Raw genomic sequence first — 12,312 nt, forward strand, 5'->3', positions numbered from 1 at the left:
GAAGGTAGACGGTATCAACCAGTATTTCACATTTTTGCCAAGAGCCATAAAAAACGCCTTATTCATATTTTGCACGATTCCTACTGGGCAGCACTCCATTTATAATACAGCCAAAGAGTGCGAAACAGCAATATCTCTTGCCAAGAAAACTAAACAGCACCTGTACTTTACTCTACAGTGGGATCATATTCTGCAGTCTACTGGTCCAAAAGACATATTATGGCGAGGAAAAGTTGCCCCAAACCACAGCTTTTCCCTAGTTACAAGGCATGTGGCTTTGTAGTCCAACGCAGATGATTTATGACTAGTCCAGAAAGTTCTGTGCCAAGGAGTCTTTTATAAAACACAGACTGAAGTCAGATTGCCCAGCTATCCTTCTGTGTGTTTGCTTGAACTTTTTCTACCATATGACAACCAGTACTTTCTTTTTACATTCTTTACTGTTGGAAGAACACTACCTGCTTATGGAGGACACACAGTAAGCCTATAGTTTTTCAGTGGCTATAATGAGTTAACTCCCATGTATACAATTGCAAAGAGACATCAAACGTGTGAATCTCTACTAATATAATAAGAACGTTGTGTCTGTCTGTTTGTTCTAAGTTGGCGCAAAAACTACTGAACCAATTTTCAAGAAAACAAACATTTTGTAGTGAAAACTCCCAGATATAACCTGAACTTTGTTTCATCTAGATCCGTTAAGTTAAAGCTGAGAAACAAAAAAACAAAATTTCTTGACATCAATGCAAGAGAAAAGCGTTGCACCATGCGCGTGGCCAGTAAGGGGAGAGGTGCTGTGATTTGAATAGGACAGGCTACGTAGTCTGTGCACAGGGCACACAGTGACATTGGTGTGAGTGGTGGGTAAAGGCACTGTTGCCACCAGTCTGTATAGCGCTTCTGGTCACATGGGCCACTCCCACAACAAGGCCCATATGCAAAGCAATATAGCTAGAACACCTCAAATAAAAAAATGTTGCCAGAAGTAACTGGGCAACAGATAGTCACTATAGGAATATTCAGATCATAATCCATGTAATTTGAATGTAATCAAAAGTATGCCTCTAAAATTGGACCCCTAGATATACGAGTATCCACAAACATTTATTTAATCCTTCTGTAAATCATGGAGACGTAGATCCATATTCTAGTATGCCTTTGTCATGCAAGCTGCCACTGCTACATCAAAACACTAGACCCAACGCATTTCATCAGAGCGACTTCAAACAGATAACAGAGTGATCTCTACCTCTTAATAAAGGGGGCAATTCAATTCAAAGTGAGGTGAATAGCGCTGGGAAGTTGGTCCCGCAGCTATTCAATTCACCTCGCAGTTTAGTCCGACTACAATCACTTAAGTCAGAGAATGCCGGTTCTCACGACTTAACCTGGGTCTTTAGTCGCAAGTGGCATTCTCCAACTAAGGTGCCGGAAAACAGCCTCACGGCCTGCACTTTAGTCGTATTTCTCCTTGTACCATCAGGAGGGTGCGAGAAGAAGTAATTTAGTCGCCCTGAGGCCTATTTCACACTTGCCGGTTTTGACCAGGCGTCAAAAACCGGCTTGTTTTTTTGCCGAGTGTGAAAAATAGGGAAACGGTTCGATTCCCGGCAGCCCGACAGCTGAACAGATCCCGGGAAGGGCAGCCCGACAGCGCTGGAAATCCTGAACGTCCTGAGGTAAGCACTTACTAACCTAACCCCCCTTAGGGGTGCCTAACCCTAACGTCCAAACCAAGTGCCTAACCCTAACCCCCCCTTCCCCGCTGCCTAAACCTAAGTCCCCCGGGGGGGTGCCTAACCCTAACCCTCCCTCCCCTAACCCTCCCGGGGGGGGGGGGGGCCTAACCCGAAGTTCCCCCCGGGTGCCCTAAACCTAACCCCCCCTCCCTAGATATAGACGCCTTTCATTTAACCCACGCCGGGATAAAGCACTCGGGAAGCAGTCTGTCGGGATCACGTCAGCCGGTTTCCCGATTGCATCCCAAAAAATAGTGGTCGCTGAAAGCAGGTACCTTCTTGCACACGGCACGGCAGCCGTGTTACAGCCGGGAGGATACACTGTGCAGGACGGCTGCCGTGCAGTGTCCTTCCCGTCCCTGCATGCCAGTGGTATATAGGAAACAATGGGCCTGATTCAGACCCACTCGCAAGTGGCTGTCCGCTCGCAAGTGGGTCGATGTTGTGTACTGCACATGCGCACGACGGCGGGAGCTCCGTCGTGCGCATGCGCCAGACGCGACGAGCGAAGGACTTTCCGTCGCTCATTGTGTCTGATCAAAGGGGGCGTACTGTCGATGTTGATTGACAGCACGTCCCCTTTGGTGGGCGTGCCTCCCAGACGGGGCGTTCACTAGTGATGTCAGTGGGAGTGATTTTGGCTCTGATAGAGCCAAAATCACTCCGGTCCTTGCGGTTGAAAAACTCAACCGCAGGCTCCGGCTCGCAGTGGCGATGGTCGTGATGGTCAAGACCATCGCGGCCATCAACCTGCACGCTCGTACAGGCTGTGGGTGGTGACCAACAGCTATATGAGCGTCCAGGAGGACGCTCCATAATTATGAAGGACGGCCCTCATTCAGAGCGTGCGCTCTGCTTAGAGCATACGGCTCTGAATGAGGGCCAATGTTTCCTTTCACACACACTGGCTTGTGCAGTAGCAGTTTCTGCTGCGCATGCCCAATAAATAAAGAAATTAAAAACAAAAACACATTAAAAGCGTCTCAAAGCCGCTGCTTGTGAATGGCACTGAGTACCTGAAAAACCCGTCCGGCTACCACCAGGTTCCTGCCCGGCCGGCCAAAACCAGCAGGTGTGTAACTGGCCTAACAGCGCGCTGAATTGAATAGCTCCAGGAGCTCCCTTCCGGCGCCATCAACAGAGCACTGAATTGAATCGGCCCCAAAGAAACCTAACTGAGAATACCACCTCAACATTAGTAAGGTTTTGTATCACTTATGTCCCTATTCAGCCCAGAGAGGTGTCAGGGTGTTTATTTACATATTTTTACTCTGTTGATATAATGGAGAGGGGTCTTAAGGACAATTTAATATACCGGGACCACTGATGTGGCATACTGCCGCAAGTCAAGTTCAAAACTTTTCATGACCACAGCCCGGGGGAATCATGAAGGCGGCTAGTGATACCAAAGATGAGTTAGCCACCTCTGAAAGGCCAACATTATTTTACCATTCCCTTTAAGGCTCCAACCCTGCATAGAGCAGACTGGGACCGGTTTACACTATGACAGGGGGTCGTAATGGTGCAGTTTCAGGGTTATGTTGGAAACAGCCCAGCCAGCAACGCTGACCATTTTTTCATGTGTGGAGCTTCATATCCATTCCATTGTCAGGGCCGCAACTAGGGGGGGCTGAGGGGTCATGTGCACCGGGCGCCATCCTCCTGCGGCACCGGCCACACACTTTTCTGTGCCGGAGGTCTGCAGATAGAGACCTCCGGCAGTGGTGCGCGCCAGACATTGAAAATCGGCGGAAGATCCCGCCCTCCCTCTTGGTGTCGAAAGTTAGGGTAAGCGCTCAGGTTGGAGAGGGAGTGAGAGGGGCGGCAGTGCTGCACTGGGCGCACTGCCGTCTAGCTACGGCGCTGCCATTGTCCCATTCATTTCAATGGCGTTTCAACAAGTTCGGCACATGATGGAAATCCCACTTAAGTCACCGGCTATCGAAATAAATGGAAAACTTTATTTTCCCCTCACTTCTTTCCAGACAATCAAGCATCTGAAACCAAAACATATATTTTTGGAGTTTTCCATGATGAATTACAAAATAGATACTAGATTACACCTGTTCAATACTTCACACTGCAAAAATGTGTTTTTGCTATGTTTGACAGTTTAATCTTATGGGGGGCAGGGAGCTTGAATATATATTTTGATTTTAATATTTTTATCTTCTATTTTATACTGCTTTATTAACATCTTAAAATTATCTGCTACTTTTCATTTATCAATTACTAGCTGGGCTACCCGGCGTTGCCCAGGTTGAAGACATGACCCTGAAGTACACCTGCAGACTTTATTTTTTTTAATTGTCCTTGCCTATAACCTGAATAACTATGCAAATTAGGAGTAAATGACAGCGCAGGCAGGTGTATTCTCATACCGTTTGGAATGGGATATATCAGAAGCAGACTGACTTACAGAACAGAAATCAATATAGCCTCCAACGTCACTTGTGCTTCAGAAATCACAGAGGGGGTGATTCAGCTGCAGATGGATATGCTATCACGGCTGCTAACATGTTAGCAGCTGCATTATGGCAACGCAGCAGGAGACGTCATGCCTCCTGCAGCATTACTGATCTGTGGACACAGCATCGGATCATCTGCAATCCCTTCGGCCAACTGAATGACCGTGGACCGGCTGAGTGACACATGCGCAGTTCAGGTCAGGCGCATGCGTAGATTCCCGATAATTGGGAATCTGCATGATCCCTGTCACTGCATCCAGACCTGAATCACCCTCTGAAATCACTCTGCAGACCAAGATTGAAGACCATGTCTAGCAGGGATGCCATCAGGGTGGGAATGCCAGGACTGAAGTCCCGTTCCTGCACAAAAGGGGGTCCGCACGCACTGTGTGGCTGCATTAGTCTCCGTATGCTAAGCTTACAAAATTCTGGCCGTGCATAATAGGACAAACAGACAGACACACACTTTCTCACTTATTACATAGATTTCACGCCTCAGTTTCCAACACCATTTCATCCATACTTATTTTAGTTATTTTACTAACTTATTATCCATTTCATTTTAAGTATATTTCAATTCAGGTATTTTTCTATTATCTCTAATAATTTATTTTCTATTCATTCTAAATGTATTTCCATATTCAGACCAACTTATTTCCTTATCACAGTACATACCTGAAACAGCCTGTGTCAACTTGGCTGTCTTACCCATCTACTCACTGGCCATACCACTTTGTTCCTCGGGAGGCTTGCCACCTAGCAACAGCAGGTGGGTTAGGCAGCAAGCCTCCCGAAAACGCTGAGGCGTCACGCCCGCGGTCATGTGCCTGAGCCGCGAATGTAATTTTTTTTCTGTCAGCGCTGGCATGGAGGACACATTTTCTGTCTCTATTACAGACTCACTGCAAATGTCCTCCATGGCTGGCAGTTATAAGGGGAAAAGAGCCCACAAAAGGGCAAGAGCTTCCTCCTCTTCAGAGGATATTCGTATTAGGAAGAAAAAACGTTTTCCTATCAGAAGTTTTGCAACTTCTAATTCTTCTGACTCTGAGGTAAAAAAATCTCCTCAGCACTGTGACAAGTCACCTCAATGTTCAGGGAACTCACCAACCAACAAGAAAACAGGTAAAAATAAAAACAAAAGTAAGTTTAGCCCCAATTCCCTTATTCCCTGGAATTGTCCGTAGCAGACAACAGGATAGTGCTCGGAGCAAGCACATCACCTCTGCCCGTAGCTGGCAGCACAAAGGTACCCGCCCTCAGCATATGGGGTCACCTGACAAGACAGTCACACACTTCCCACAGGGACCATGGCCACTCTTCCTCTGTAGACTGGGAATCAGAGGAACTTACTAGAACCTCCGCCTCGTCCCAACGTGGAGAATATAGCGAGATTCAGATGGCCATGGTTGCTTTAGCAGGGAAAATACCGCCCACTAGATTATATTCCACACACTGGGCCTTAAAAAGCAACTCTGAGGTCCAAAAATTTGCCCAGCTGGCATTTAGAGCAGCACTTGTCAAAGAAGATGAGTTGGTGTTACGATCCTACACGGGTCTACCAAACATACCCGCACTGTTCGCTCCCAATATTGACCCTGCTCTAGCCTCCATAGTGGGAGAAAAGAGGCACAACGATTCCACAGACCGTACCATGAGAAAAATTCAATATAAAATAGCCGACGCAGCTGGCCCACTGCTCTTTGTATTAGATAAAGCAGAGAGAGAAGGGGAGTCCAGCGTCTCTCTCTGGAATCTCTGGTGGCGTCCAAGTTTGCCCTCCTTAAGGCCATTAGCAGAGCAACACTCATTATAGGCCAGACGTTCAATTATATCACCAACACCCGCAAGTCCAGATGGCTTACTGGTGCAGGGCTCGCAGACCTAGCTTTCCCTAACCTTACTGACGCAGACCTCTTCGGCCCTCGGTTTATAGAGGAGGTTAAAATAAGACATAAGACAAGGAAGTCCTTTTCAGACCTCAAAAAAGTAAATGAGCCCTTCAAGAGGCCCTTTCTTCGAGGGGGTCAGACTTCGCGAGCCACATTTTCGACCCGAGACTTCCAAGGCACAAGAAGAGCCCAGAGAGGAGGCTTCGTGCACCGATCCAACGATGCCCCAAGAGGATCGTACTCTAATACTTGGAACAATGCCAAGAGAGGCCGTAACTACGGTAAGTTCACCCACTTTCCCTTCTCTCCACAAAACTCTCAAACAATCATATCTAGAGTGGCAAAAGATTACCACAGACAAGTGGTTGTGAAAACGATCCATTCAGGGTTAAACCTCCCTCTAATTCGTTTTCCACGCCAAGCGGGTCATATTACTCGTCCAAGAAATTGCAGCCCTCAGCTAGACGAGGTACTGACTACAGCTCTCCAACAGGGAAAGATAGAACTGGCAGACCTGACGGCAAAAGGCTGGATCAGCCACTTATTTCCCATAATAAAGAAAGACGGTCTATAAGACCGGTATTAAATGTCAAAGCTTTAAATCAATATTTGAAACCAAAACACTTTTGCATGAAAGGTATTCCAGACATTCCTTACCTCCTCACAAAAAGACGGCTTCTGCGTAAAGATAGACCTGAAAGAAGCTTTCCATTCCATATCAGTTCATCCAAATCACAGGCGTCTACTCAGATTTTTTTGGAGAGACACCTTATTCCAAAGGCCAGTTATGGTGTTTGACCTCTCTTCCGCTCCCTACACCTTTACACGGGTCATGAAAGCTGTAGTGTCCCACTTACGTCAGCAAAGCATTCAATGTATCATTTACCTAGATGACATACTGCTGGTACACTCAGGGCCTGATTCAGAGCCGGACGCTCTGACCAGAGCGCTCGCTCTGAATCAGGGCCCTCCTACCTAAACTTGGAGCGGCCTCTTGGACGCTCGTATAGCTGTGGGTTACCCAAACACACGAGAAGGGTCTGTATCCAGCTATGCCTGGGCAATACGACCGCGGTATCATACATAAACAGAATGGGGGGTACCAAATCACTGTCCCTAAGCAAAGAAGCATTAGAGATCTGGGATTAGGCAGTTCAAATGGACATAATTTTACTGGCAACCCACATCCCAGGAGAGCTCAACGAACTCGCAGAATCACTATTCCGAGAAAGAATCTCCCTGGGATCTACAGCATTGACAAACCAGGTCTTCCTAAAAATACTCCAAACATTCAGAAACCTAGAAATAGACCTCTTCGCCAGCCCCACGAACACCCGTTCCACGTTTCGTATCCAGAATATGGACAAAAGGGGTATGGAGAATGGACGCGATGTCTTTCCCTTGGACAGACCTGTCTCGCCCCTATGCCATCCCACCCCCTGCCCTCCTCTTGAAAGTCCTACAGAAAATCAGGGAGGAGCGAGTACCCAGTATTGTGGTAGTATATCCGGTATGGCCATCCAGGGTATGGTTCCCTCTGATCAGCCAATTACGCATAGGACCAAAGATTCCCCTGGGGTTATCCAAGGACTGTTTCCAGGGAACTCCAGACATTCTAGAAACACTTTCCCAGTGCATGTGGATATCAATATTACTAGGTTGCTAACAGATCCAGCCCTAGCATCCCCACAGAAGCCCTAATCAATGCATCCTTAAGACCCCGAACTAGAGCCAGGTATGCAACAATAATTAAAGAATTTGACCTCTGGCGGTCCCAAGGGTCTTTTTCAGACCAATCCTCTCTACTACATTTAGCCTTAGACTTCTTAGCCTCTAAATACCAATTAGGTCTAGCATCGGCCACCATAAAGTCATATGGTTCTGCCTTCATGATCCCAAAGTGGTAGAACACATGTTTGATTGATGCATACTACTACCAGCTTTATTGCATCTGTAATATAAACAATGTTCAAAGGATGTGGAGTACCATTTTATTATCATGATTGTAACCAAATAGGTAACCTGGCTCCCATCTGAATTCCCATGCTTACAATTTTTATTAAAAAAAAACAAAACAAAACAAACCCCACACATATAAATAAATAAATAATAATAATAATAAATAAAGCTAGGCTGGAAATTCATATTCAGAACATGCCCTTCCATCTGTACTCTGCCCTCCCAAGAGAAACAGGCTAGCCACAAAATTGGAAAACTAGTCCTGAGAGTACATAGTTCCCAGACACAGTGTCCTAAAATGTTGTGCTACTGCCGTGGTCAGAATCAATTCAACAGTTGCTGAAACCCCGATAATGTCAGAAACTAGGGTTTCTATGTAGTAGCGCAGATCTGGCTGTGGCTATAGCACAGCGCACTTTAGACACAAAAACACTGTCCTGCCCACTACTGCAGCAGCTGCCAAACATGCAGAACTGGAGTTACTAGAAATGTTTTCCAGCTGCTGCAGTAGAGGGTAGGACTTTTTTATATATACTGTGTATTATGTGGGTCTTACTGCTGCAGTATTGTGCACCTGACTCAACATAAAGGCCTAACATTTTACATTGATCAGATATACTATATGGTAGAATCTACTTAACAGTACCTGTATCTCCAAACACTTTATTAGACGGCACTTATGCAGCCCACTGTCACACCATCTCTCATGGCCAAAGTGTTAAATGTGAAAAGCATTATGCCCTGGTGATTTCACATAGTGATGCAAGGCTGGGGATGAAACATTATGGGCTAAATGTAATAAAGTGTGAGCCGGCGCCACTGCGAGAATACATGCGAGTATTCACTTTTAAAAGAAAACCAAAAACATGAGTACTCGCATGTATTCCTGCAGCGGTGCCAGCTCGCATTTTACTGTTTAGCCCAAAGTTTGTAGAGAACTAAAAGGATAGAATCTTCAGAGATGCTCCCCACTGTATCCAACCTGTAACGTGGAGCAAGTAGTGGACAATGTCCTAAACTGTGAAAAGACCAATCAAAGTAAAATAAAATGCTGATGATGATACTCCAGAGGAAGGGAATTATCCCTTATTTATTGCGAAATAGTAGACTGTACAAATACACACATATACATATATAACATGAATGGGGTGTAAGAGAAGAGTCGTGAAACGGAGAACCGGAGTCTATAAGCACATAACTTGTGTCAAAACATTAAAAGGGCTTTAAGGATAATAAATGATCCTTCAGAATAAAGTTTTCATTTTTCCTTCAGTGAACAGAAAGTCACAATGCTGAAGGCTTATATGACAAAATGTAACAAATTCATATTCCCTTAAATCATAAAGGCTACTCTAAGGCAGGAAAACAATAGGTTTGCAATCTATTCTGAAGTATCATGTTTTTGAATCAAACCTAAGCAGTGTTCTATTGCTGCAGTATCAGCCCAGAAAGTAAAAGGTGATGCCCTGTCATCACACATTACCACTAATACCATGAAATAAGTGCCATCTCTACATATAAATATACACATTTCACTCATGCAGTGTCTGGGACGGAGGGAATGCCAGTAAGAAGTGATGCTTGCATTTCCCTATTACATAGAGAAATTACATATTACCAACCACGAAAAAATGCAAAAAAGATGTCAGTGTCCAGGAAAGACAATAATGGACCAAAAGAAATGTAGGAACAAATATCTGATGAAGAGTACATTTAGTCATAAGAGATTAGCGGAGAGAGGAAAATAGCATATATACAAAGTGGTAGTGCTATACTGTATTTTATGGATATTAATAGGAATTTGATATATTAACATTTTTCAAATAACCAATGACTGAGTATAGGCAGTTTATGCGTCTCCAACTTGGTGCTAGCTTACAAATCTATGCATATAGTAGTTTACTAAAAATAATGTGGCATGAAAATGTCATTTGTAGTGATCTTCTAGCAAATTAATATAAATCAAAGAGCCAAATTATATTTTATAAGACACACTTAAAAGTGAACTATTTTAACAAATGTTGGAACAGACATATGAACATGCTTTTTGCACATAGAACATATATGAGGGGCACAATTTTGCTTGCTCTGTCACTGAAAATTTACATATCAACAGAATACAGAGGAACTACCCCCTTGTGTTTAAGTTGGAATATAAATAGAAAATGACTTGATTAATCTGGTAGCGCCTACATTTTACTGGGCAAGGTGTTGTATACAATATGCAGTGGTCTAAATACTGGAGGAAGCTGCTGGCAATGATCCTGAGAAGATTCAGGGAAACCAGGTCACGGTTGTGTGTTTTCAGGGTTGTCATATTGGGGTAAAGCTGGGAACACACTGGAGTGATGTGGGGACGATTTACAGTTTTGAAATGACAAATCACCTACATTGCTCAGTGTGTACCAGCGATTGTGCGCTCCTGCGGGCGCTAGGTTTGATGTGCTGCACATCAAACCTGACGACATCTCTAGCGATCTATGGTAAGTTAATGAAGGACGGAACAGTGATCGTTCCGTTGTTCATTAACTCGTTCAAGTGTGGACGAGCAAACCCTGTTCAAGGGCATATGTTACATTTCATTAAAGTGGACCTCGTTCTCTCCTTTTCTAGAGGTCTACTGTATATACAGTTTCTCATTTACAATTTTACTCCAACGCCCTCTATAGGGACTGGAGACAAGACCGCTGCTACTCTGGGAGAAAATAAAAGATGTCAAAGACCATAGTCTGAATATCAACTTCGGGAAGACAAAAGGGGGTTTCTATGTTTATTTTAATGTACCAAGCCTTACAGACAGCCAAATGTTCTCAGTACAGCATCTGGAACACTTTACTGCATACATAGCAACTATAATATTTCACCCAAAAAACACTTTCATAAATATTTTTTAACTGAACTGTTTAGGCCACTATTGTGTGTGTATATATATATAAATATATTTATTAATATTCAAAAGGTGATGAATACCTATAAATTATAATATTTGAATTTGACTACACATCAATTAGCCACTGTAATTTATCACAAGTTAATTGATTTAATATTGTATTAATTGCCAATTCATGGTACAATACTACAAACAGCATGATTTATCATTGTAATGTATTATTTTTCCTCAGTATACTTATTTTTAATAAACAGACTGCAAATGTTTATCCTATGAACTATAGCTCTGGCTAATGATTCTTCTAAACCCCACTATACTTGAATATGAATGGATATCTGCAGGTGACAGCAATAAACAACAGTATCCTTTAAAATGTTAACCTCTTTATATTCTAATAAAGTCTTTCTGCAGGAGTGAAATAAACTGTTTAATCTCATAATCAGCCCAGTCTGTCTTCCACCTGGCCTTTAATTTGTATTTAAAACAAACAAACAAAATTAACTGGATACAAAGTAAACTGAAATGAATGAACCGCTCATATGTAGACTATACTGTGTGTGTGTGTGTGTGTAATATATATATATATATATATATATATATATATATATATATATATAATAAATATATATAGAGAGCCCTATATATCCTGTACACTCCTCCAGTAGAAGAGTGACTGTGGCTTGGTATAGGAAGCACCTAGTGCTGGGGAGACCAGGTCCCTCTCTGCACGAGTGGCCACAGATGAGCCACCTGTTCCCCATGCGGGAGGTGCTGACAGCGGGCTGCCTGGTCTAAATATAACATCCCAGCTCACAGCTTGTACACAGAGACCGGGGTCGGCCACAGTCAGTAAGTGATCAGGATATAAGTACTCCCACTGCTGGGAAACGGGCGCTATAAGCAGATACCTCTCCGGAGCTCTCGCTGCCAGACACCCACGATGGTGGCTGCGTGTTTCCGGTGATGGATCAACCACAAGGACAGGGTCTGGACGCTCTGCTGTGAGTTGCTCAACTCAGATAATTTCTTCTCCAGGGCCGGCTCGGTAAATGACGCCATGTCTGTACGTGGGGGCCCCGGGCCCAGCACAAGATGGCCGTCTGACCTCTCACCCTCAAGCGAGTCACGTGTCCCGAAACGAAGGGACGCGTTACCTTGACTACTGAGATCTCGGCGCATATTCTCGCACGTCACTTCCGACATGTGAAACCGCCCTATGTGCTGGGATGGGTATGTGCTGCGCTATGGGTTGAGGTGAGAGGAAGCGTGTGGAAACTTAAGATTCTCCCTAACATCGGTATGTTCGTGTATCTGATCCGTATAGATGGACTAGTACATTAGGGATGTATCAAATGCGACACTTA

General features: G+C 44.3%; 2 protein-coding genes and 1 pseudogene across 4 annotated transcripts in view; 2 read left to right on the plus strand and 1 right to left on the minus strand.

Annotated features, from left to right (window-relative positions):
• Positions 1–12,142, minus strand: part of RPRD1B (regulation of nuclear pre-mRNA domain containing 1B) — a 56,269-nt gene extending 44,127 nt beyond the window's left edge. Inside the window, 1 exon segment of the mRNA XM_088480565.1 lies at positions 11,857–12,142. Within this exon segment, the coding sequence (XP_088336691.1) occupies positions 11,857–12,127 (271 nt within the window). The 5' untranslated portion in view covers positions 12,128–12,142.
• Positions 5,074–6,673, plus strand: LOC148514875 (uncharacterized; annotated as a pseudogene).
• TTI1 (TELO2 interacting protein 1) overlaps positions 11,688–12,312 on the plus strand; it is a 37,313-nt gene continuing 36,688 nt past the window's right edge. Inside the window, exon 1 of one of the 3 annotated variants that reach the window (XM_088480561.1) lies at positions 11,688–11,797. The gene's annotated coding sequence lies outside the window, so the exon portion shown is untranslated. Of the gene's footprint in view, positions 11,798–12,134; positions 12,246–12,312 lie in introns of those variants that run through there. The other 2 variants (XM_088480562.1, XM_088480560.1) reach the window with 2 other exon arrangements.

Source organism: Taudactylus pleione, unplaced genomic scaffold, assembly GCF_031769625.1.
Source record: "Taudactylus pleione unplaced genomic scaffold, aTauple2 ptg000256l, whole genome shotgun sequence".
In the NCBI taxonomy this organism is placed as follows: Eukaryota; Metazoa; Chordata; class Amphibia; order Anura; family Myobatrachidae; genus Taudactylus; species Taudactylus pleione.